The 27046-nt window shown below is 47.8% G+C and overlaps 1 protein-coding gene across 8 annotated transcripts in view; it reads right to left on the bottom strand.

Moving 5' to 3' along the window:
- The window catches only part of TCN2 (transcobalamin 2), a 361155-nt gene that overhangs the window by 315804 nt on the left and 18305 nt on the right, over positions 1-27046 (bottom strand). For 4 of the 8 annotated variants that reach the window (XM_069619162.1, XM_069619157.1, XM_069619158.1 and 1 more), the window contains exon 2: positions 9334-9401. In XM_069619162.1, the coding sequence (XP_069475263.1) occupies positions 9334-9400 (67 nt within the window). In that variant the 5' untranslated portion in view covers position 9401. Of the gene's footprint in view, positions 1-9333; positions 9405-27046 lie in introns of all 8 variants that reach the window. The other 4 variants (XM_069619163.1, XM_069619159.1, XM_069619156.1 and 1 more) reach the window with 1 other exon arrangement.

The following is a 27046-nucleotide window of genomic DNA, read 5'->3' on the forward strand; positions in this document are numbered from 1 at the left end:
GATTTCGTGTCAGATGTATACAGAGCTCAAACGCCAAGGGCCATTTTCTGTCTGCTCAACAGCACCCCCCCAACCAACGGCCACTTTAACCCCATTGCCAATCTATGGCCCACTCGCAATGACAATAAACACGCCTCCAGTTTCCGTACAAAAGAAAACACTTCTGGTTCTTTTAGCCAGAAACATGCAATGCTTCTCTTCATCCTTAAGATTTTTTCACCAGGCCTGTGAAGTGCTTGTGTAGTTGTGCTGTGTACTGGTGGCCTGCGCACACTCCTATCAGGATGCCTTGAACGGATCACTACACCTTTCCTCCACACAGACCAGCTGCGAAGAAAGGAGCGCTAGGCAACTTGCAACTAAAATGGCATTACTGACCCCCTAAACTATGTATTTCTTTACCATAGCAGTGACACATAAGTGGATTTTTATAGGCACCGACAGGTACCCCTTTTTTAATGAACACGGTTTAAAGTAACCATAGCTAACTTCCAAATACCACCTCAAACTTTTTGCACTGTTTCTTCAAACTACTCCCAGCCCATGCGTGATCTTCCTCCCAGGCACCTGCTCTGTCAGCCCATCCTCTCTAAAAGAGGTCATGGAGGGACCCCCAGAGTGAACCAACAGAACAGACCCCTCTTTCCAGTGTGGCGCCATACACCCACAGGAGGGGGCCAGAAGATGGCCCTGATAGGCGGCCCCTCTCCCAAGACAGTCTCTGCAGGCCGCCATTTACTCTAGCCGCCACATGCCAGGGCAACTGCCTCCTAGCATACGCATAGTAATCATCCCAATGCTATTCTAAGTGAACCACCACCACCTTACTCAGGATGAACTATATTCATATAATATAAACAATTACAAATATACACAAAGAAATACAGGGGTGTGGCTGCTGCAGTCAAACACCCAATAGTCCTCCAGTTCTTTTGTTTGGCACAGACACAGTACCTTTGATGAGAGTAATGGGGCTGGGTGTGTTCCTACCTATCATACCCCGGGTCTTGTGAGCCCCTCATGTACATGTGGGGCGCTGCAGCTGTCACCACTGCATGACTGCACTCGCCTGGGGATGTCTTTCATCATTCAACTCCCTGTGCAGCCAGTGAGATCCTTTGATTCATTGCATTGCCCCATTTCCATAGGGGTGCTGCAAGCACACAAATACCCGTCTGGGGAGCTTGGGGACGGGGCCCATTTGTTCCATCATTCTTACACGGGCCCGCATTGCACATCCAGCAGGCCCCTGAAGTGCTATGGACACCAGCATTTGACAGGCCCAGTGCCTGTGGGGGTTGGGGCCTGCCCTGGACTTCCGGCAGGCCCCATGGTGCAATAGGGCTCCAGCACCATCTGGGGTGGGGGCACAGCCAGCCATACCCATGACCATGCGGACCTCTAGTACCGTCCTGGCACTAGGGTCCCATGGCATCAGGGCATGCAAGCCTGTATCTCCACGTGTATAAATGAGACACTGACTTAGTCGTTCGTTCTGGTGCATGTATCTGCAGAGGCTCCTTTTATTAGCTTGGGCTATGACAGTCATGGCCCCTGTTAAAAGGGCAATACACAGGGGAGGGACACATTCCCCTAAAAGGGAAAACACACTTGCGAGGGTCACCCACCACAATCATTACGCCTGAGCAGCAGCAACGGGTGCACCCGCATAGTCCTTCCACGTGGAGCTGCGTGAACTATTGTCGAGATCTTTACTTGGGCAGCCATGAGGATGCAGCCCAGAACATCTCTTTGCCAGTCTACCTGCCTCGCTCAGACTAGCCAAAGGAAGCCTGCAGGCCATGTGGGTGCCCAAGACTCACAGTTCATGCCAGTGTAATGTGTCACCCATCCTGAGGAGCTTGGTATCTCCCAGGAGCTTGTGGCAGTAACCAAGTGACTGTACTCAATAAAAAGTAATGAGCGGCTTCCGGCTCTTCAGTCTTCAGAGTAACTAACCATGGTGTCCTGTGTCTTTAATTGTGCAGCACCATGCTGGTGCTGCGTAGCTGACAGAGGGCCTGTTCTGCAGGGCCCTCCACCATGACAGTGCCCCTGCAGGGCAACACTGTCCGCCCCATGGCTGTCAGCCATGTCTGTAGAGCCCCTGCCGGGCAACTCTACCACTGGAAGCCCGTGCCCCTGCTGGGCAACACCAGCGTCATCTGGCCTTGCAGGCCTTCGTGCCCCCAGGCCATGGAGGAGTTGTGTGCGCACGGGCTGACTGGGTACCCCCAGTCCGGAGCTGTCTGCTGGGTGTCCCCAGCCTGGATGTTATGTCGGGTGCTCCCGACATATGCATGGTGATCCCTGCATGTCAACACGCTGCGTGACCGCAGCCCAAGGTCCTCTGGGTGCCTCCAGCATGTCGGCTGTGTACCCCCAGCCTTGGTCCGCCTGACCTGGGTGCCCCCAGGCCAGGACATAACATTGGCGATGAGGGATTGAGGGCCCTCGTGCCCCGCAGTGTGTTGTGGCGTATTGGCCACCATCAAGGAAGGAGGAGGAGGTGGAGCCGGTCAGACGACAGGGTTGTCTGGCGTTTTCTTTGCTGGGCCCTGCTGGGTTCGGATTCGGTGAGGAGCGGCGATCTCGGCCGCGGGTGTCTGTAGGTGGCGTTCGCCTCTGAGGAGAGGATCTGCCACCCCCACCCACAAGAAAGAATGAATTCACCAAGCGGCACACGCCGCGCTATAGAAACCGATGTGGTCAGCTGGACTGCAGTGCTCCCGCCCGGGGGAGGAGGAAGAAGAAGGTGTTTGGTGCTCACTCCTCAAGCGAGGCGAAGGCAGACGATCCGGTGAGCCCATGCCGCAGCAAGCGGCACCATTAGCGAGGGTCCCGCCATGCTGCCGGGCCCCCCAGATCAACCAGCACCGTGGAGCCTGGCTAGCTGCGCGGGACGGCTGGCGGTGGCAATGGGAATGCTCACTGTCGGAGCTGCTTGCAAGGAATGGGGAGGCACCCCTTTAACATCCCGGGCTGTCAGGTGGTGAGTCGGGATCTACTCTGTGAACATAGTTTTCAAAAGTTCAATTAAATGCCCCCATTTGTTTGACGAACAGCTCCAGGACAGTGGAGCGAGTGGGACAAAAGCATACAAGGGCCCTCTGAACGTCCCGGCCCGCATCAGCTGTGTGTTGGGAAGCACTTCGTGTCTGAGGTCAGCAAAGAGAGGCCCTGCGGTGTAATCCCGATCCCGCACTGCTGGGCATGGAACGCTGATGTGCTCCGGAGCGTCATGGAATGCGAAATGATTCAGATCAGGGCTCCACGCCTGACATGAAGGAGGAAGTGTGAAAAGCCCTCTAAAGACCTGGGGCCACCAATGGTGAGTTTGGGTGACTCAAGGAAGCACCAAATGTGGAGACAATGCCACTAATGCATTAGCAGTGCAGAAGGAAGCAATCTGGGTAGGCAAAGGGCCTTTGAAACTCCCTGGCCCAGTGGTGGTGACTGTAGAAAAGAAAATAAAAGATGGAAGAATGAAAAGGGAGGGTTGCAGCTCATATGAGTGCTTGTGCTCCCTCCTAGGCCTGTGGCCCAGACACCCTGCCACCGGTGTTTCCCTGCCAGCTGCCCCTACGTGCAAGGAAGAGGAAGTGTACGAAGTGGCCTGTCGTCCCGTCACCAGTACCCTGCCACAGGTGGCCCCAAGGTATATGGACTAGGCGGAAGTGTTCCCTGGGCCTCCCTAGGTGCGGCTTTGCTGGCCCCTGAACTATTGTGACTGTCCTGAACTAAACTGATACTAGCGAATGTATAAACTGGCTTCCCACAACTCCACGAGTGCGTAAGATGGACACCATAGACATTCCCATGAAGGCTGGGATCCTGCAAACCTAGACTTGCTTAAAATGGCCCATCCGTATGTGTGGAGTGCTTTATGTGGTGCCAGGAGCTCTCATTGGTGGCGTTCCGTGGCCTTAGACCTCACTCACCCAGGTTAATAAAGGGTCCTTTGATAATGTGGTGAAACCTCCAACATGCCACCAACCCAAAATATGTGTATATGCTAAATGTGATTGTATGTGTAACTGTCCCAAGTGTTGAGGTTTGCAATGTGTTTAGATGTCCAGTGAAGTCTGTTTGTTGTTTGTTCCCTATGGAAAAGGAGGAGTGTAATGTGTCCCCCTCCTGAGGCGCTTGGTATCTCCCAGGAGCTTGTGTTAGTAACCATGTGACTGTACTTAATAAAAAGTAACGAGTGGCTTCCCGCTCTTCAGTCTTCAGTGTTACTAACCATGGTGTCCTGTGTCTTTATTGTGCAGCACCATGCTGGTGCTGCTTGGCTGACAGAGGGCCTGCCCTGCAGGGCCCTCCACCATGATAGTGCCCCTGGCCATGGAGGAGCCCGTGTGCTCACGAGATGACTTGGTGCCCCAAGTCTGGAGCTGTCTGCTGGGTGTCCCCAGCCTGGATGTTATGGCTGGTGCTCCCGACATATGCAGGGTGATCCCTGCATGTCAACACACTGCGTGAGTGCAGCCCAAGGTCTGCTGGGTGCCCCCAGCATGTTGGCGGGGTGCCCCCAGCCTTGGTCTGCCTGACCTGGGTGCCCCCAGGCCAGGACATAACAGCTAGGTCACTCCTGACATGTGTGACCGAGCTTACAAAGTCATCAGCAGGGGGCTGCTCGAGGCCAGGGCTGCCCAGTGAGCTCTTCACATCGCCTCCTTCTCTCTGCTTATGCTCCCCTTCTCTGACCGTTATTTCCAACTGTTATTTTCTTCTGTTCAAAGTTTTCTCCCCTGCCCAGTCCATTCCTGGGACAGGGAAGACTTGTCCATGATTTTTCTTCTGCAAGGTTCCATCCATCCCCATGGTGGAGCTAGATGGCGCAGTCCAAGTTCCAGGAGAAACCAGTCCTAGTACACAAAACAAACACATCACCAATATTTACATTTATCGCCTGGGTGTCAGTGTCTTTTATTTGCTAACTAACTATCCCTAAGGAAGTGAGCAACACAGCCCTCCCTAGACAGAACCCAATTGGCCAAAGGGCTATCCCTGTATGCCACTTAGCCCTTGTAACGAACATGAATTGGGTGTGTAGGCATTCTGAATATAGTGTAGAGGACCTTGCACCCAACTGAAACTATGTGTGACCACATTCAAACTAAGCTGCGATAGTGGTGAATTAAATGATAGACTTAGGATTTAGAAACTTATTTTCATAGACACCTAATTTAGAAATGTTGGGTTAACCCCAGAAACCAGACCCTATAGAACGCTAATGTTGATGTTTGAGTTCTATAGACCTCAAGACCCGCAGCCGTCACCTTACCCCATATTGGAATGAATATTTTAGGACTACGCTACTCTTCTGCCCCAAAGTTAGCTTCCAACCCTCCCCAATCTGATTTACCCAGTTATATCGATCATTGCATCTCACCCCTAATTAGTCAAGTGTAACTGTCCTTTTAATAATCTTATGACTTTATATGATATTTTCGGTTCATTCTTTATTTTTGCACACAGCAGGTCATAATTTATAAGGAGCTGCTACTCTTTAGCAAATTTGCTCATTCATTTTTGAAGATCCAAAGGTGTTTCTGAGACAAGAGTGCATCATCAGCAAAGAGTAGCATGCTTAGGTCCGTGTTGTTTATTTTGATGTTTCTATCTTCAGTTGATCTAATTTGGCCGTGAAATCCTTCATACATACAGATAATATTAAGGGGAATGGGACACTGCCTAAGCAAACATAGAAATCTGCTTTAAAGGATTTGGTTGCTTCTCAACATATAGGGCAGTAATGGGTGTCCTAATTTCAGGAGCAATGCCCACATCTTTCCAAGTCTCCCAAAAGGAATGTTCTGTTAACACTGTGAAACACTGTCCAAAGATCAACAAACAGGAGACATTGGGCCTCATCACGAGTGATCCGGTCCGGAAATAAAAGGTGCCGGTAACAACATTAGCACCTTTATTTCCGGACTGTGTCACTCCATGTCTGCCAGTGGGGGCACTGAACAACCGACAGGCCTGACCTGCTGGTAGTTCAGGCCCCTACGGCAGGTTTTTCACTGAAGCACTGGCACCGTTAACAAAGGTACCTTTGCTTCAGAGCACCCATTTATAGGACTCCATGGGAATGGGAACTTACCGTACCGCCGCCCGTGCCTGTGATATCCCGGTAACAGTCAGGCGGCGGTAACGGTAAGGTGAGTTTGCCGGTGACCCACCGGTAGCACCAGCGGGTTATAGGCAAACTAGTAATGAAGCCCATTGTTTCCCAATTTCAATAAATGTTAGCATTATCACATACAATATATAGGCTTGAACAGTGACCCCAACACCACTCCCAAATCCTGCTGCATAGCAAGAAAATGTTATCGTCTTCAATCCATTATTACAATCGCCGCAAAATTAGCTTAGCATAGATTTTGCCTGTATGGTCCATTAGAGAAATTGGATGAAAATGTGCAGGCTTTATCTTTTTTTTCTTCTTTTTTTAAAAAGTGTGTTATGTGTGCCTGCTTCCCTGATTTCAATACTCTACCAGATACATTACTTGCAATGGCTGGCTTTTGGATGAATGGGGCCCAAAAATGTACATTTAACATTAAAAAACTAACCAGGTTTTGTTATTGTAAGGGTGCAGAAGTATGACTCTGACACGGAGGGTTCATTGTGGCTGGCATAAACTTTTATTCAAGTGAGAAAATGAAAAGAAAATAATATCTTGCCCTAACTCTAAGAGGGGTTTCCCAGCATCAACCAAAAAGACTTAATGTCGCACTCAGGATGTCCAAAAGCAAAATTCCCAATGTCCAATGTACGAATCCTAGCTCTGCCCCTAAGTTGAAACTAAATACAAAGTAGGTCTTCCAAGCCCAGAGGAATGACTCCCTTCCTTTGGACACTAAGACAGTTCTGGGTTTATCAGTTCCTCAAGTGTTGGGTGGTGGGGGTGCAGGGGGTGGGGAGTGTTGAATGTTTCTGTTTCCCAGCCATCCTGTAAAACAGTTCAAGAATTGATGGGGAAATGTCTCCATTCCCGATTGTCCCTTTTCCGGCTTCTTGACTGGCATACCTGGTTCTTTTCCCACCAGGCACTGTGACAAAGGAGAGGAGTTTGGACGTGGCTCCAAAGTGTGGTGGGTTCCCGACCCTGGTTGGAAGACCATATTTCCTTCTCGGTCAGGTCTCTTAGTCCGAAACACAGTTCTCTTTATGGTTCATTGACTTCACATACAGACTTGGTTTACACCCCTGCCAAATGCTGTCTTCATTTGTATTACTCTCGCAGTTCTCTTTATTGTTTCTCTTATGTGACAGCCCTTGGTCTACCTCCCTCCAAGTACTGGCACGAAGAAGATTATATCTTCTTATTATTTGTTATGTTCTTTTCTTGTAAGGGTCCCAGACCCTATTCCCCTTGTTACAGTGCCTTGGTAAAGTTTCATCCACTATGTTTCTCAGGGTTTCTCACACCCTCTGGGGACCCCCCCCATCTATAGCTCCAGCCACCCAAATACCTTTAGGGTCTTGGCTGCAACCCTCTGGTTGGTATTTGTCTTCCCAGTGTCCTTCTCTGCTTCACTGGTGCTCTGGGGCTGTCCTTGGCTTGCTGCAGCGGCTTCCGAGACTTCAGACCCATTTTGACATCTCCCTTCTCTCCAGACAGCGTGTTACTGTTGTGCTGTGCTGCTGCTGCTTACCGCAACCAGCCCTTCAGTTTTCTGAATGGATCCGGTGGAGACCACCCCTTCAGCGTCTACGCGCATGGGTCTTCTCCCAGTAGGATAATCGCTGGGGTTCGCTTGTAGTCTGTACTGTATTCATCACATATTGGCCATTTGCCGGCTAAGTCTTATAAGATGTTTAATATGTTTAATGTTAAAATCATGTTTAGGACTTCAGGCAAGGTGAGCTCAAGTATTTGATTATTATCAGATCCAGTTTCAATTTCATGAATAGCTGTGATTAGACCAACAGTGACACTTGTGTCACACTCAGATATGGTTCAACAACTAGCTTTAGTATTGGCTTTTAGGGAAGGGGTTGGATCAAATACCTATAGGATCTAGAAAATAAACTACAAATGATAAGGAAGTATCTGTAATAAACTGTGTCAGGATGGGAAAATGTCAATTGGGGCTGCCTCCAGAGGACACAAACCAACAGGGAACCAGGTTCAAACACAAACGTTCCAAATCCTATTCTTACAAAACCTATCCCCTCCTTGGGACACTGTACTCTATAAAGAAAAGATCAACTAGTTTGGCTAACATAAATCCTCAACCTCATATTAGGCACAAACAGTGAAGACAGACTGCCACAAGGTCTCCAAGCCACAAGAAACCACTTTACTCCCCACTTGCTGACCGCGCCTCCTGGCTACATTAAGCGCCACAAAAATGATCCAAGTCCCTGCCAACAAAACAGAACAATGAGGATCCAGTAGAACCACGAAACCTCCCTAAGGAAAAGTATGAAACAAAAAACACATACTTTCTTCCAAGTCTTGATTTCCATAAACCTCCCTACGAACAAGACATATAAATCAAGCCTGACCCATATAAACTATGGAAGGGTAACAATTATGAACCAGTTAAAAAACAATTAGTAGGTTAAAATGAATGAATGACTTAAGTGGTTTAATAGACAAAGCCCAACGTTAGATATACAATAAAAGGAAGGTGGACAGCGAGGCATTTCCTCACACTATGGACATGGCTTCGCGCCTAGACCCAGTTTGGTTGAGTTGTGTGAGAAATGCCTGATCGAGTGGCTGGTTACTGCCATGAAAGCTTACAAAACAAATCCTAGTTTAGCCTTTCAAAAGGTATCACTCCTATTGCTTGTAAGCGATTTCCAAAAAACTGTCTGCACTCTTCTCCGTCTGTCATGGTACTGCTATTTCCCCTTTTTAACTCTGCTGTAAATGTACTTCATATATTAGAAAAGTTGAACACAAGTGAATCCAGGGGCTCTTTTTCACTAACGGTATGAAGCACTCTAGGCACCATAGTACTCACTAGGCAGGAAGGGATGGAGAGGAACTCTTTAAGCAATTGAGAGCCTTAAAGCCAAATGTACATTAAAGGCCAAACATATACCATCAATGTCAACACAAGGCACACCGTTTCTAGCCACCGACGCCTCTCCAATCAGTAAATGCAAAGGAAGAATTCCCCCTCCCAAAAGTGAGTGAGATTCAACCACATTGGAGACACAATGCCATATTTTCATATGTCTTAAAATAGGGCTAGTAATGTTGAGAAAGTGCATTGAAATTTACTCTATAACTGGCCAATTGACAAAAAGATGTATATACAATTCTTCTCAACAGATGCGATTGTCAAAGAAGAAAATTGCACTCACCACAGAACTTTGCGGAAACCATCAGAAACGGAAGAAGCAGTACCCATCCGAGCCACCATGACGCCATGCTGCTGTTTCAAGGGGAGAAAACAAGAAAATAATTACATAAATTGACAAGTCACAACACTTATCCCTGGACCAATGTCCTTACAAGAGCTGCAAGAGCTTACTCTTAGAGAGAGCTGTAATCCAGTTCACATTAGGATCCCTCTGAAAATATGGTCACGCCTTGAGATGAGGCACAAAGGCGATCATTACTGGGGCATGAAGGGCCGTGAATGGACTATTGAAGCCTCCAACATACAGAACAAAGGAAACCCGGCAGATACCCTCCATCCCAGCCCTCCCCACCCCAGTTATCCCCAGACCAGACACACTGAAAAACAATATTACAGTAGTGCAAGAGAAAGGCAAGAACCATAGCTTTGGACCTCGGGTGGCAATAAAAATGAGGAGAAAAAAGTTGTTGCATCAATATGGTGGATGGCGATTTTGGGACCAACTTTTCCCTCGAGCAAGGTTGCACGCTCAGCTCCTCAATGTGAGGCCTGCTGGTGCGCTTCAGATGTTGGTGTTCCCTGCTCTTGCAGAGACCGAAACTGCGATCAAATGGGGAGTGTCAGTTGATGAATGGAGGGTTATAAATTCCAGGACATGTAGCTTCTAGATGTTAGTGATGTGCAGATACACAAAATCCAAAATGCAGATATGACTCACTCCATGAGCAGAGTGGGCAAAGCTTTGACAAAAAAAAAAGAACACATATTATAATTGAATGGTGCTGGATCAGTGGATGAGACAGTTCTGTGCAGCTGTGTGGATCTATCAGCCCTAGCAGAGGATGGCCATGCATGGTCGACACTAGGAATCAGCAGGTGTGGATTATTCCCTCCCTTCAAGCAAAAATATACCAGGTACCTGGAGAAGTGGTAAGCTGAGGAAAATGGAAGACTGGTCTCCAAAGAATCATCTGGATAAATATTTACACATATTCTAAGACAGGGTCAGGGACGTGACCCTGTCAAGAGGGGAGTGGTGCGGGAGACGCAATCCACAAAACCCCCTATGGGTGCCATTAATGCAAATACCGAGCCCACTCTGTCACCCAATGCCTTCCAGTACTGTTTCTGGCCTGTGTTCTCCCTTTTCTATTTCAGAACCACAACTGCGAGAAGGCACCTAGGAGTGACTAAGAAACTCTGGACCGGAGAAAGGGGAAAGGGAAACCATAAAGGCTGCAACTGATACGAATTTTGAACCTTCACTACAACCAGATAGTTTCCAGCCTGTCAACCAAAAGAACAACCCACCACAGCAAATGAAAAATTAACTTTCAGACACACAGCATGCCAGGGAAACAGCAAAGAATCCTCCAGAGACTATTGGAAAAACCATGCTGGAAATAGGCGAGAGGGTCTTAGTGGTTTTTTAAAGCTTTTCAGCTGTGTAATCCAGCTCCTGAGGGAAAGGCAGGCACAGATTGGTCCCAGACTTAGGTGAGCACCAATGTAGGGGGAAGGGGGACGTTAGAAGCGGAAGGCACACAGTATAAAAAGGCAGGCAAGTGAAAGGCAGAGTGTGGGTAGTAGGGGTGATGTCAGGAAGTGTGAAAGAGGACCGAGAGACCAGACGGAGGATGGACAGCAGAACAGGGAGCTGAGTGGTTGCTGGTGGAGTTGGTGAAAGTGCCAGTAAGGCATTGGTAGTGAGAGAGATAGTAGTATTAGTTTGCTAGAGAGGAGTGAGGAAGTGCTTTAGAGAGAAGTGTGGGGGATAGTAATGAGAGAAGAGTAGGAGATGGGGGAATAAGGGTAGCAGATAGACTGAGAGAGAGTGAGCATCATAGAGGAGTGCAAGGAGAAGACTACAGGAGCGAAGTGAGGGGGGAGTGAGTGTATTAGGTAGGTTGAGAGAGGGTGAGGGTATTAGGGGAGCGGGGCACCCTATGCCTGAGTAGTACGGAGGAGTGAGAGTAGTGTAGTGAGTATGGGTGAAAGTGGCAGAGTGAGGGGCAAGAGGAGACGTGCTAGGAGGACATTTAGTGAACAAGGAACAACGGAGGGTCAGGAGAGAGGGACACAAAGGTGAAAAGGAGAGGGCGGTGCAGATATTGGAGTATCTGCGGCATCTAACAACTCGGCCAAACTCTTTAAAATCTGCAAGGACCTGGCCAACCCTGCTGTAATCCCTACCCCTCCTGTTGCCTCCCAGGCTCTTTGCAATGCCCTTGCCTCTCACTTCATTTAAAAAACCCAGAACATCCTGTCCACTCTCTCTACCCCCACAACCCCTCTCCCCTCTCCATCTGTGCTTGCTGCCCCTCCTTTAGCCACTCCGCCCCCACCATCCTTCTCGTCCTTTCCTCTTTTCTCCCCTGACGAGGTCGCTAGACAAGTCCGATCTATGAAAGCCTCGTCAAAACAGGTTCATCCCTGTTCCTCTGAAACCATCAAGGACCACATTGACACCCTTGCTTCGGCCCTTGCTGATTTTTGCAACCACTGCTTTGCCTCAGGATCCTTCCCCTCCCCTCTGAAGCACTCCCTTGTGCATCCTCTTCTCAAGAAACCCACAGCTGATCCTTCTTGTCCAGCTAGCTATCGCCCAATTTCCATTACTCACTTTCTGGGCAAACTCCTGGAAAAGTCGGCCATCTCTCAGCTTAACCTTCATTCCAATTCTGTTGGCTGTCTCCAGGACCACCTGGATTCAGAGCAGTCAAAAGCACGGAAACTGCTCTACTGAACATCCGTAAAGATCTGCTCTCCAACCTTGACTAACATTCCCTCTGTCCTCATCCTCCTCGATCTCTCTTCTGCCTTCAACACGGTCAACAATATCATCCTGCTCAACCGTCTCAGTGAAAACCTGGGTATCACTGATCAGGCTCTGGCCTGGCTGACCTCTTTCCTCTCTGATCGACCCTCCCAGGTCCAACTTGGGACCTTCCTATCATCTATCTTCCTCTCTACCTGTGGTGCTCCCCAGGGGTCTAACCTCTCGCCCTGGCTTTTCAACCAATACCTGGCAACTCTCACCCACTACATTGCCATATTCTGCTCAAATTTCCAGTGCTACGCTGACGACACTCAACTAATTTTGAGGCTGTCCTCGGCCACCGTCCTCTCCCTCTCTCATCTCTGATTGCCTAACTGCCATTCAAGATTGGTGTGCCGTCAGTGATCTTTGTCTGAATGCCAGCAAGACGGAGATCCTCCTCATCGGCACACCTTCTCGATCCTTGCCCCTCACTCTCTGGCCGGTTTCCATTGGCCCTCCTCCTACCCCCACCTGAGAGGCTAAGAACCTCAGGGTCATCTTTGACTCCAACCTTTCCTTCTCCGTCCACATCTCTGAGGTCTCTAAAAAGTCAAACTTCCTACTGCACCTCCTCAGAGGTACTCTGTCTTTCCTCTCCTTCCCCAGAAGCTCATGGTATCCCAAGCTCTGGTTCTCTCTAGGTTGGACTATTGTAACAGCCTCTAAATCTACCACTACTCTTCACCCGCTGAAACTAATCCAGAACAGTACTGCAAGACTTGTCCTTGGCCTCAAGGGTCCCGTTCAGCCTTGGCTCTTACCCCTTCTTCCTCCCCACTCTCCTCACCTGTCTCGTAGTCCTCCAATTCTTCAGGTTTGAGGTGGCGACGTGTGCAATAATCTCTCCTTTCTTTAGAAGATGTTTGCCTACCACGAGAGGAAGCCACAGTGAATGCTTGAAACTAGCAGTCCTGGGGCTCCTCTCCCGTAGACAGGCGGCAAGGGAAAAAGCTTAGAAGGGTGAACCCATCTCGGTAAGAATTTAGTAGAGAGCCATACTTTGTCCCCTTTCTTCCAATCAGGACATTCTTTCCGATGTTTGTCTGCCTGTTCCTTATTCCGTCTCCTACTCCTCTCCAGACTGTGTTTGGCAGTCATATGGGCCTCAGCAATGGACTGGAGTACTGCTTCAGCTGTGGAAGAATTAGTAGGAATGGGAATAAATAATACAATAAAATGGAGTAAGCCCGATGGCTGAGTGTGTGGAGTTGTTGTATGTAAACTCCGCTGTTGGCAATAAGGACATCCAGTAGTCTTGGTATTGGTTGCTGTAGCATTGCAGATACTGCTAAAAGGTGGCATTTAGTCGTTCCGTCTGGCCATTAGACTGAGGGTGGAACCCAAAAGAAAGAGCTCTTTCAATACCAACTCGGGAACACAGAGCCTTCCAGAAGTTTGAGATGTACTGAATGCCTCGGTCCGAAATAATCTTGTCTGGTAAGCCATGCAGTCGGAAGATATCACGTGCGAATGTCTCTGCCATCTTGGTAGCCGTAGGTAAGCCCGGGAGTGGAGAGAAATGTGCCAATTTGGTTAAAGTGTCTATCGTCACCATTATGCATGTACAAGAATCAGACTCTGGTAGATCTACAATAAAGTCCGTAGAATCGAGTCCCCATGGACGCGTAGGCATCTTAGTTTGGGTTAACAACCCTAAAAGTTTACCAGACGAGTATTTAGCTCTGGTGCAAATCGGACAGACTTTGAGATATTCCTTGATGTCTTCTTTCAACTCCGGCCAGAAGAACATTCTAGCTACGAGGTCAAGGGTGTTGTGTACTCCTCTATGGCCGGCTGTTGGTAGATCGTGACACCAACTAATAATCTTTTAGCGCCAAGGGCCGGCAGGAATGTACAGTCGGTTGCCATAAAACACTAAGCCGTTCCTCTCGGTATAGTTCCTCCCTCGTTGGCCTAGAAGTCTTGGCATTTCGGACGTCAAAGCGGTCTTGACTTATTGAAAGAAGGTATTAACAAGTCCCAGGATCTTGTTCCTTTTAAACATGTTTTTCTGGGGAAGGGGGATACCATCGCCAGAAGCATCCTTCCGAGACAAAGCATCAGCTACCCTATTGGAGGTACCGGGTAGGGATAAGGGCCAATTTTATGTAAATGAAGATTGATACTGGGTTATCAGATACTAATAGGGTGTTTATTTCTTTGTTTAATAGGGTTCTCCCATAAAGAAGAATTTTTTAACACAGCACAAGACAATTTCCCCTGAAGAATGTCCTACATTATTGTATATCAAGGACAGAAACTTGTACAAGTCGGGTTGTTGGTATTGCACCTATAGAAAATAGGCCATGAGTGGTGTGGCATAGGAATCAGAGTGTGATATGTACACACAGTGTATGATCCTAATGAAGGTATTGCAACAGTACTCACTTAGGGTGTATTCTACTTGTGTGGTTTTAACATAATGTATATGTTTTATGTACTATGATCATTTTTATGATGAAATGTATTGAATCGAAATCAAATTTTGTGATATTGTGTTTCCACTTTTGATGTGGGAAGAGTGTTGAGTGACACCTGTGGAATGCCAGACTTTCTTTTTGTAGATAGAAGTGTATGCTCACAGAGCAAGAAGTCTGTTTATCCCTACCTGTGACTCAGAACCGTTTTGAGAATAGAATCGAGTTGACACGCTCCATGTTTTGCAAGACTTTCAGATTTTTGTGGTCCGTTCTTATGAGAAAAGGATGTCGTGATCCGATGAGTAAATGTCGCCAATCTTCACAAGCCTGTTTTATAGCGAGTAGTTCTTTCTCCAGAACTGAATAGTTCAGTTGGCTGGAAGACAGGGTCTTTGAGAGATAGGCTACAGGATGTTCAACTCCCTCGTAAGATTGTAAAAGGACCGCCCCTATGGCCATAGCAGATGGGTCAGTCTCAACGATGAACTGTTGATTTTGGTCAGGATGGCGAAGAATGGGAGCGGAACAGAACAGCCTTTTTAATTTCCCAAAACCTTGTTCTGCATCTGGTGACCATTCGAAAGAGCCTGTGTTCTTCCTGAGTAGTTTTGTGATGGGAAGAAAAATCTCTGAGAAGCTGGGAATGAACCCCCTGTAAAAATTAGAGAGTCCGAGGAATCTTTGCACTTCCTTGACATTGCCAGGAGAGGACCAACTGAGTATAGCAGTAACCTTGTCGGGATCCATGGAAATTCCTTCTCCAGAGAATGTATCCGAGATAGGGAACAGATGAGACTGCAAAGACGCATTTCTCGGGTTTGACCAAGAGTTGGTACTGTTAAAGGCGCTGCAGGACCTGTTTGACATGAAGGATATGTGTTTCCAAATCTGATGAATAGATTAGAATATCATCCAAGTAAATAATGACTGTCACCAGTAGCAGATCAGAGAATATTCGGTCCATAAATCGCTGAAATATAGCCGGTGCATTCACCAAACCGAACGGCATTACTCTGTATTCGTACAGCCCGAACGGGGTGCGGAATGCAGTTTTCCACTCATCCCCTTTGGCAATACGAAGCAAGTGGTAGGCGTTTCGGAGATCAAGTTTGGTAAATATGCGTGCCCCTTGTACGGCCTCTATAATCTCCGAAATAAGCGGCATGGGGTAGCGGTCTCTGATGGTAACCTTATTAAGGCCCCTGTAGTCTATGCATGACCGCAATTCGGTGGAATCTCTCTTCTTGATGAAAAACAGAGAAGCTCCTGCAGGAGACTTGGAAGGCTGTATAAGACCATTTTGCAAGTTGGCATCCAGATAGTCCCTTAAGACCTGTCTCTCCGTTTGGGTTAAGGAAAACATTCTGCCAAAGGGAACCAGGGCATTAGGTTCCAGGTCCAGAGTACAATCCTCTGGTCTGTGTGGAGGTAATGTAGCGGGTCTCTGTTCCTTGAAGACGTCTTGATAAGGTAAACAATATTGTGGTAAGGCGTGAACTCCCACATGATTGCTTGTGAATACTGTCATGGTTTGGTGATCATCCTTGTTTGTCTCTGGGACACAGTGTAGTCCACAAAACGAAGAACAAAAGGTCAACTGATTACTGGTCCAGTTTACCCGAGGATTGTGTTTTCGGAGCCAGGTCATTCCTAGTATGATAGGAAAGTGAGCAGCTAGTATGATATCGAATTTAAGGACTTCCGTATGTTTAAAGATGGTGACTCCGAGTTCTTCAGTGGTATGGGTTATAGGTCCCGAAGAGAGAGGAGAACCGTCCACTCCCTCTACCTTCTGATCTTCTTTGCAGACTAACCTGTGTAGGCCCACCTTTTCTGCCCATAGAGAGTCCACAAAGTTTCCGGCAGCCCCACAATCTAGGAGAGCTCGAGTCTCTATAGATCTGCCGTGGGTGTCAATGAGAACAGGAATGACCATCAATCTGGAATCCTCCAAAGTGTTTGGAGCTGTTATCGAAAGGGAAACATAGGGACTAAGTAGGTTGCATGTAGCCCCTCGGAACCAGGTCCCTATTGGTGCCGAGGGAGTTTGTTTCCCTGTCGTCTGGTTGGAACCTCAGAGCAATCTTTAAGAATGTGCTGATTGGACCCACAATAAGCACAAAGTCCTCTCTTTTCTCCGTCTTCGTTCTGCAGAAGAAAGAGGGCCCCTGGTAGCCCCAATCTGCATAGGTTCTTTGTGGGAGTGGGAGGAGTGGGGCAAAGACGAAGTAGAAGCCATAGAATCGGGAAGGTTTGCTGTAGGGTGGTGTCTGCGACGTTCAGCTCGGCGTTCCTGAAGTCGATATTCTATCTGTAATGCAGTTGATAGTAGGTCTGCAAAGGTCGTTGGTCGGGATGACCTGGCGAGCTCGTCTTTGATTTCCTCCTTTAAGCCCCTTCTGAATATGGCATAATGAGGTTGCTCAGGCCAACCCGCCCCTGCAGCCAGGGTTTTGAAACGAGAAATGTAGGTCAAAACATCTGAGGATTCTTGTCGAACATCGCAAGCGGTGAAAGTAAGTTCAGGCCTCTCGAAGGTCTGTTTCAGCAGAGCCTGAAATCCGGCAAAATCATGCAATATGGGATTGGTGCTGGTCACCAATGGGGTGGCCCACGTGAGAGCATTGCCCGTCATGTTCGATATCAGGAATCCAAACCTAGATTGGTCAGTAGCGAAAGCGCGAGGTCTAAATGTAAAATATACCACACAGGCTTCCAAAAATTCCTTAATCTTCTTGGGAGAACCATCAAATTTTCCCGAAGGGAGCGACATGATTGGTAGTTCAGCTGGCGGAGATTCGCGAGCAGTGGCTATTTGCTTTAGTACTGCGTTCTCTGCTTTAACTGTCTGCAACTCTTGCGACATGCTCTGAACAGCTTTCCAGAGTTCCTGGATCTGTTCCTCTGCAGACATTCTGTCTTCTTGGCGTTGCAATCTGTCCTGTTCAGCCTTGGCTCTTACCCCTTCTTCCTCCCCACTCTCCTCACCTGTCTCGTAGTCCTCCAATTCTTCAGGTTCGAGGTGGCGACGTGTGCAATAATCTCTCCTTTCTTTAGAAGACTTTTGCCTACCACGAGAGGAAGCCACAGTGAATGCTTGAAACTAGCAGTCCTGGGGCTCCTCTCCCGTAGACAGGCGGCAAGGGAAAAAGCCCCACATGCAGAAAAAACCCTTTGCATGCTGGGAAAACACAAATTCCAGGAGTCTTCCGGTATTGTTGATCGGAGGTTTTACACGGATAGGAGAAAGGAGATCTTGTAAAGGGAGTCCGTGGCTCAGAGGAGGAGGAGGACAGAAGCCGGGAGGAGCGGCGGCAAGAAACCCTAAATGCAGAGATGAAGAGCGGAAAGAGTGACTCGTTCCGGGAGATCTGAGCGAGCAGAGTAGCAACAGGACTGCAAGGTAGGTAGCGAGCAGGAAGAAGAGAGAAAAGAGAGGCGGCTCGCAAGGAAGCAATATGAAAAGGAGTAGCAGAGCGGCTTGGGAGCCGTGAAAGCAGGAAAACTAGCATCCTTCACCCAAAGGCAGCAAAGCTGGTAACTAAGGGGTTGCAACGCGGCGATCGCTGGGAGAGGAGTGGAGAAGTGCCTTCCAGCGACCACCATCTTGGATGACAACTAGACCGACAATGTACGTATGATGAAACAACGTGCTGGGACTACCGCCTACGCCAGAGCCGCCAACGCGGAAGCAACCGCCAATCGGCTCGACGGCGTATGACATCAAGCCCTGGGATCGTATCTCTCCAGCTCTGAAATCTCTCGCTCCATTGGCTCCAGTGGATGCAAGGATTAAATTCAAAACCCTCTGCATTGTCCACAAGGCTTTCTGGGGCATGGGTCCAAAATACCGTCAGCTATCCCTCCGCAAATACCTCCCCTCTCGGGCTCTTCGCTCCTCTACCTCTAACTCCCTCAGGGTCAGTTGTTTTTCAAAGACACAAGCTGGGGGTAGATCTGTCTTTGGCTGGGGCCTCCCTCTGGAACAGCCTCCCTGCCACTCTAAAACTTGAGGAGACCCATCTCTGGTTCCGGAAGCACCTCAAGACCTTCCTCTTTCTTCTGCCTTTGCTCTCCCTGTCCCCTGCTGATCTGTTTTCTCTTCACACCGTGCACCTGGCCACCCTCTGTCCTCCGGGCCCAGGTACCTGCTCACCCTGCCACCCTCCCGCACTGCCTCGGGGCCACCCCTTGCACTGGGGTCTGTATCTGTACCCATACCGCCCCCGCTTTTTCTTCCTGCACTTATCAGACCTACCCTGTCTGCTGCCTTAAACCTAGCACTTGCAAATTGCTGGCTGCACTACCTTTGTTTGTTGCCTTTATTATTTATTTATTATGTTTCTCCTCTGCTTCGCACTTTCCACTTCTCCCCCTTCCATGCACTTACCCCCTCCCCCTCTCCCATGCACTTGCACGTTCTCAATGTCACTGGGCCTAGTAAGATCGCTGTTTTGTTCTCTGCTGTTCCCCTCCCTTGCCTTGTCGCGCTCTGAAACACTTCTGTACGAGCCTGATAGAAATAAATTATCAATATCAATATCTGAGAGGGGTAGCAGCAGGAGAAGAGAGGGGTATCAAGGTCAGGGAAAGGAGAGAATGGACCACAGGGTTTGTAATTTGAAAAACAGCAAAACTGTTAGAAGCCTGGAAAATAGCATGCTAAATCAGTACAAAGAATAACCCCAGAGGGTCAAGATAGATAGGACTCTGGCATTTCGACCGTCACCTATGATAGGTTTTTTGGCTTATAGAGGTTATCGAACACTAGTTGACCTCACTGGGATTTAGGTACACCTGAGCTAGGGAGGAAGAATTTCACAGGAGTTGAGAGAGGGATGCCCGGTCGTGTATCTCTCTCCCCTCCCCAGTTTCCATCTGGTGCATTCCCTTTGACAAATCTCCCTGTCTTAATATCGAATAACCCCCACATTGATGACAATAGTCATTACAAATCACACAGTTACTTCTTAGTCAAAAATAAGAACTCTTGCCTCTGTCAGGAGACTCTGCAAATTAAGGCCATCTATGACACGTCCGAAGAACACAGTTTCAGTCTCAGGGGAAATGATATGCAGTGAGAAGTGAGCACTCCCTCCTCCCCTGGCAACAAGCAATTTCAGAGAAGGGAAAAAAACAGTCTCTGTCCCCTCTGTTCAATGCATCCCCTTCCTTTCTGAAGGGTGGGACTCTGATATGATATGATAGGTTATTTATAACGCGCTTAATACCCAGAGGTTTCTAAGCGCGGACCCAGGGATCGAACCTGTGTTGCTCCGTGTCGTCTTGTTTCCAAGTCGGGCACCCTGCCGCTGAGCTATCCTCCTGGGACCTGAGCTATCCTCCTGGGGCACCAGCTGAATACATAGGTGTCCGGTACCAGACCAGGGGTGGACTGGGAGCCAAAAGTGGCCCAAGAAATCCTTTTCAAAGGGGCACCATATTGCACATTTTCAGCAACCCCCAACATTTTCCTATGGAAGAAATTGGAAAGACCACACAAAAGAGGTCCAGAGTACAGACATCTCCAGAGTTCCTTATAGGCCAGTCCACCCCTGCCAGAACCCCCCCCCCCCCCCCCGAGTTCAGTCTCCTGTGGGGTGAAAGCTGAAGAATGGCAGAATTCCTCTAGAGGGAGATAATGAGTGCACGTCTCATGGAGAAAGGAAAGCAGCCCTCTAAACCACTTTAAGGTGCCCTCTAAACCCATAGCTCTCAACTCACACGCTTTTGGCGGGTGTCACCCGCCTTGTAAAGGACTGACTCACCCGCCAAGCCTCCTGCACGCCCATTCATTTCATTGGCGTCTCACCCGCCAAAAACAAAATCGGGTGATTTCACCCGCCTTTGCAACAGAAATGCTTGAGAGCTATGTAAACCCGTTTAAGGTGCTGGACTCTTTTCAGCCTCTTCACAGGTGCTTCTGATTTTCCTCCTCCCTCCTATAACCCTGAGTGGCCACAGAGGGTGAAGTGAAAACATGCAACCAATGGGCATCAAGATCACTTCAGAGAGCCCCCCCTACCTGGCTGGCTAACAGCATGATGTCAGAGACATTGGTCTGTCTTCCCTTTCTATACACTCGCACAGCCATTGTCTAGCCTCTCTTTCCATCTAGAAACTGACTAAGCAGAGACTACGAACTAAAATATATACAGAAGCCTGGCCAGGTGTGGGGTCGCTCAAGGCTCCCCACGGCTGAGCTGTTGCCAAAAACACACAATATAAAGGGCTTTCCCTGTATATTCTTTGCAAGGGGAGCAGAATACACTTCGAGGGTACTACATTATTTACTAGGGAAACTCACCCATACCCTCCTGCCACTCACCTGCCCAGGGAGTAAATACTGGTGCCTGCATTATGAGTACTGCAGGGAGCATATGCTGCAGGGTTCCAGCCAAAGAGTGGCTGAGTTACCCTCACAGCCATCTCCTCTTCTTCCTCTGACCAGCCTTACATAACGGAGAACAACATAGGTGGACATCATTGCCCATTGCGGCTTTTAAAAAAATGCAAGAGGTTATCCTGACAGCTTGAGTGGTTGAAGCGCTCGACAGCCAAGACTTGGAATAGAGGGAGAGGTGAGGCTATTCCTGTTCCAGGAAGGCCATATAAATCCAGGAAGGCCATATAAATCCACTCTGTTTGCCTATAATAGCCGTGATTTTAGTCTGTTACTATTTTTAACTGCATTGTGTCATTATTTACGCTGCACTCGCTGTCTGTATGTGAATTCTCTATTTTTAAAGATTTGTGTATTGGACGCCGTTAAGAGGGGACAGTCCTCTTTCTGCTTCTCCTGTTTCTCTAGGAGGTGGTCCTTTGCCTCATTCATTAATGCAGCAGGCATTAAATGTGCCATGCTGGTCGCCCGCACAGCGGACGGGTGCAGTGGGCGCACTGGCGGATGGGTGCCTATATTACTCTAAGATGCATCTGCTGTTGCTGGCCCCCAGAAGTACTATATTCCCACTCAATTGGAGTAACAACTCATCTTATGTCAGGGCAGCCCCTCCACAGCAGCTGTTGACTAATGTGGCTAATACTTCCCCTCTCTTTCTGATGTTATTAAATACTCGCTCCCTACCGGCTCATGCAGATGAAATCTGCTTTCTTTTATCAGACCGCCACCCGGCACTACTATGCCCGACAGAACCTTGGCTTCAGGCTAGCTCGTCCCCAGCTCTTGTCCATGCTATTCCCCCTGACTACTGTATTATTCATCTGGACCGACAGCCACCCCAGCATGAGAGTGGGATCGTGGTCATCTATAACCACCACTCAGCTTGTTTTTCCCCATGGTTTGGCCATGGAAGCCCTACTTTTCAGATGTGTTATTTCTCCTGTGTTTACATGTTATTTCTTGCTTATTTATCGCACCCCCCCACCCGTCTCTCCGGGGAACTTTCTAGAACGTTTTGCTGACCTATTGGCATACCTCCAAGTACAATATACGCACTTGGTGGTACTTGGGGACCTTAATCTGAAATCTAACCACACTCGGTCTGCGGCCCTGAATCTCCTTTTTGATAGTCTGTCAGGCCTTCAATTACATCAACATGTATTAGGCCCTACGCACAAGTTAGGCAACACACTGTATCTGATTTTTGCTAAAGAAACTTTACTGACTTTGCAGTCAGTCAAACCCGTATTGTAGACTGACCATTTTTTGGTGACCTGTGTGTGTGAAGCAGCAGGGGTGCAACCAAAGACTCCTGCGAGCAGAGTCTCGCAGCGTTCGTGGCGCACCGTAGATACTCAAGGCATGGTCTCCTCAGTCACTGCTAAGTGTAAGTTGGCTCCGGCTGCCTCCCTCTCTCTGCTCTCCCAAGCACTGCACGAGGCAGCAGATGTGGTGGCCCTGTTGCGTCTCATTCAACCTCACAGACGGCCATCCGCGCCTTGGTTTTCGGATCTTCTGAAAGCTGCGCGGCTTAAACTAAGACAGGCAAAGCGTAAATGGCGCAAGGCCTATGATCCTACTTTTAAAGTACAATATAAGCAGCCTACCTGGTAGCCATTAAAGCAGCTAAAACATTGTATTTCACGAAGAAAATGGAGTCCTCACTTTACCAACCAAAGGCTCTTTCTTCGGCAGTCAAATCTCTCTCGTCATCAGCTAACCTGACCCCTAATATTACACCCACCCAGGAACTGTGCGACGCCCTTTCTCAATATTTTATCACGAAGACCTCAACCATTTGTTTGAATATATCTATTGCACTGAATACTCCCTTTAGTAGTGAGAAATATTTACTTCAAATTGTGGACCATGCTGGTCCAATGAGAGGTCTTCCTTTCCCTGGTTTTCTGAAGAGATGGTACTGGCTGCCATTCAAAAGATCAAGTCGTGCTCCCCCTTTGATGCTGTCCCACTGGCTGTCATGAAAAAGATCTCCCCGGACATTCTGACACAGATCACAGCTGCCATCAATAATTCCTGCCAGTCAAGACTGGTCGGACAAGAGCTTAAAGCTGCTAGGGTTATCCCTCTTTTGAAAAATCAGTCATTAGACCCCTCTATTCTGTCTAATTTCTGTCCTATTTCTCTGCTCCCTTTCCTTTCAAAGCTTTTGGAGTCTCTGGTGTCTGGCGGCGGTTCAGCATCAGCATTTTCCCCAGTCTTCAACAGTGGCACAGAGAGCGGCTATATATGGAGGAGTCACCCCAGTTGAGTGTCCGCAAAAGTCCCATAGCGGCCTCTTTTATTGGCTCCTTTTAAGTGACGTCTACGTCACACTGCTAAAAGGGGCATACACCACAGGTACGATGTTCCCTTACCTTTTGGGGCAAGCCATAATTGTTCCCTTACTTTATGCGACCCAGAATACCCTTCCAGGATGGCAACCTTTTTAAAATAATACTTTTAAAAAAAATGTTTTACCTTCATTCCAACTGGGGACATGAATCTGAGCCTTGCTAATATCAAGACAGTGCAACATTGCAATGCGCTATCTCTCATGTGGTGGAAGAGGATTGTTTATTTCAATAGACTGCTTCGGATACAAAATCCATTCCCAAGCAGCCAAAACGTCCAGCTTGATCGCGATCTGCCAAAAAGTCCAGCTTGATCGCGATCTGCGTATGAATGGCTGGCTCAGACTTGTTAGCAGGCAATGGTGGAGGGGAGTGTCTGTGGCTGGTCATGTTCTTTAAGCAGACCCTCCAATGTATAGCGATTTTTGCGATCCCGCAAAATGCAGCAAAAACTGCAGGTTTGTGCAAAAACAGCTATTGTTTGACAAAAAATACTCAGGGTGCCAGGTTCTCTAAACTTTTTTTTATGCAAAAAATGAAATGCGCTAACACATCTCATCATTTGCGCCCAAAAAAAGAGCAGCCCAATCCACAAGGGACACCTGAATGTGCACATTTTAAATGCGCACCCATTCAGATGGCCTTTTTCACCTCCTTGAGCAAATCAGGGGGCGTTTCTGCCAATTTAAAAGCGCATCCCACATTTCCAAGCAAAATGCACTTTTAAATGTGCAGAAATTGTAGGCAACCGTACGCGCACGGGAGTGGGGGTGTCACTGCATGACCGGGTCTTTGCAGACCCTGTCATGAATTTCTTTTAAAGGTATGAACCGCTGCTGTGTCGCTTGTATTTCTGTCCCTCGCATTTTACAGAGGCAGGCCCCTGGAGGGCCTGTCCCTGTGAAAGGTTCTGGGAGCTTGCAGAACTCTGTCGGGAGAGCACTTCTATTCAAGGTATTGTCCATTTTGACACACAAAAATCGATTAAATGGTACATTTTGACCTATTTTGGCCAGGACCATTCAATTGATTTTTTATAAATACCAAACATGTGTTGCAGGGGTGTTACCCGCTCCACACGTAGAGTATTTTTGGGCTTGGGGATTGCAGGGGTGTCCCCCGCTTCCTCAAAATTGGAGGCAGGGGACCGAAAAAAAGAAAATGACTAAAAAAGGGACCCTGCAGAGTCGGATCCGACCCGCGTTAGATAGTCGGATCTGACACCGCAGGGTTGCATGGGAAGCGGCAGCGACCAAGCAGTTAAGAAGGGGAGGCGGTGGGGTGGTGGTGAAAGGTACATTTTGGGTTGTTTGGCTGAAGTGCAAATCAATTAGCGGCGAAATTGACTACAGTCAATTCCGCTGCAAATAATTACACTCCGGTCAAATAACCCAGAACCCTATTCAAGGCAGCTGGCCAGCGCACAATTTGCGCTACAGCTTAAGCCAGTGGAAATGCCCCGGTCACTTTTGAGAATAAGGTGACCTGCTCATTTCCAAAAATGGGTTGTCTAAAAATAGCATATCCTCAGCTCTATTTTTAAAAGCCCCATTTTTTGAGGATCTGGGTCAAAATCTACATTCTATAAAAATGAAAGAAATGGTCACACTATGAAAGGAAAAGGAGAGAGAGGGAGAGAGTAATGGGTGAGATGTGAAGTGATAGGCAAGAAAGCAGAGGGAGAGCAGTGGATCAGAGGAGGAAGCGGTTGCACAAGAGAGCAAAGGAAGCAGTGATGCGGTGGTCCAGAATTCTGGGAGCGAGCGGAGGTGCAAAAAGTAGAGGGAGCATGTGGTCAGTGATCCAGAAAGCAGAGAGGAAGTGGCTGGCTGGAAAGAGGCAGTGAGCTGCAGATTGGGAAAAAGAATGAGGGAAGAGTGCGATAGAATGGGAGAAAGGATGCAAGATGCAGAAGCAGCACAAAAGAATGAAGGACTGTATATTGCGGGAGGAATTGAGAGTGTAAGGTGTGAGTATGATTTGGAGTGTAGCAGGGGCTGGGGAGTGCAAATTGTGACTTGACAGTGACATAACACGTGAGTATTTGATTGACAGAGAGGTTCAGGAATACAAGTTGTGATGGGGAGTTGGTGAGATGTGTGATGTGTGTTGGTGAGAGGTGGGTGGGTGTTTGGGGGATTGGAGAACGTAGAAGGAATATTTTCAGCATTACAACTGATAATGATCAATTTAGTTAATACTATTAAATAGGCATGCAGATTAAACCATAAATGTAGCCAAATCAAACACTGTTCTGCCTAGCCACAGACATCTGGGACTCTTCCTATTAAATTAATACAAAAGATACATAATAATGATACCCTGGCTCTCTTGTAGCCTTGCACTCTGCCTCTATCCTGCAATGTGGCAATCTTACACCCTCCAGTTAATAAAAAATGTCCCGCAAAAATCCTGCAATAAATAAAGGTTTGTGCTGCACTATTTGCCATTTCATGCCGCAAAATCCTGAAGATCTGTAGGTGCGAACAGAAGATGGTGGGAGGGAGGCTGCATAAAGGTGCATGCTGAGTGGGACTATGACACACTAATGGTGCTCATTTAAATCCATTTTCTTTCATTGTGTTTTCTTCAGTCTTACTAGAACTATTGTAAAACACAATGTTGCAGGGTGAAGTGGAGGAAAGGAAGGACCCGGGTATGGGGTTTGAATGGGGGTTAGCAGGTAGCGGTGAGTATGTGGGGAGTGGGTAGAAAAGGGGATGGGGCAGAAGGAACTTCGTCCACTGTGTTTGTTTAAAAAGAAACAGCTTAACATCAAAGGAGCTGACACACAGGTGCAATACATTGTTATCAATGTGTATTGGAGAGGGTGAGGTTAAATTCTGTTCTGCAGCGCTCATGTGTAGATTGCTTGATATGCTGCTATGTTAGGTGCATGAGGGCTGCCCCTCAGACCACAAAAAAGAAACTTGTATATGAGTTATTGCCCCATTTCACATGCGCATAGTCAGTTGGATATAAACTCCTCAATTGGGTTCTGTTGGCTTTTGAGTAGTCGAGAATGGCAATCTATTATATTCAATCCTCATGAGAGAAAAAAACGACTTGTGTGTTCATTAGGTTTGTCATAGGATGTAGGTTTTAAAGCGAATTCATGATTGTCACATGATCTAAGTGCCCTTGTGCCAATGTGTTTTGACACATCCATGGTCTTTTACATGGCTGGGCTGGCTGCTACTACTTTATTGTGAGCAGCAGAGGAAGCTGTTATTTTAGAGCTTGCCCATTAACCTCTCGTCCAAGACGTTCCACCTGAATAACGTGTACTTGCTTGTGCTCTTTAGGAGCACAGAATCACCCTCGGTTATTGGTATATTAGTTTCATACGACTTGAAAACTGAAGTCTAACTATATCAAGGCTCACACCGGGTTAGAGATTGGTCTGGCACCGTTGGCGTTCCACACCAAAAACGCACAAGACTTTTTTTTTCCTCATGAAGATTGAATATAATAGATTGCCATTCTAGACTACTCAACAGCCAACAGAACTCAATTAAGGGGTTTATATCCTACTGACTATGTGCATGTGAAATGGGGCAATAACTCATATGCAATTGTTATCAATGTGTTCATGAACCTTTCCGTAGCCATGTTTTTAAAAATGTTAATTAGTTACAAATATTGAAAAATAGGCTTTGAATGACATTTTAGTGTGCTGCAACATGAGGTATTTCTGATTATTGATTGCCAGGATG

This window comes from Ambystoma mexicanum, chromosome 10, assembly GCF_040938575.1.
Source record: "Ambystoma mexicanum isolate Mex_15411 chromosome 10, UKY_AmexF1_1, whole genome shotgun sequence".
In the NCBI taxonomy this organism is placed as follows: Eukaryota; Metazoa; Chordata; class Amphibia; order Caudata; family Ambystomatidae; genus Ambystoma; species Ambystoma mexicanum.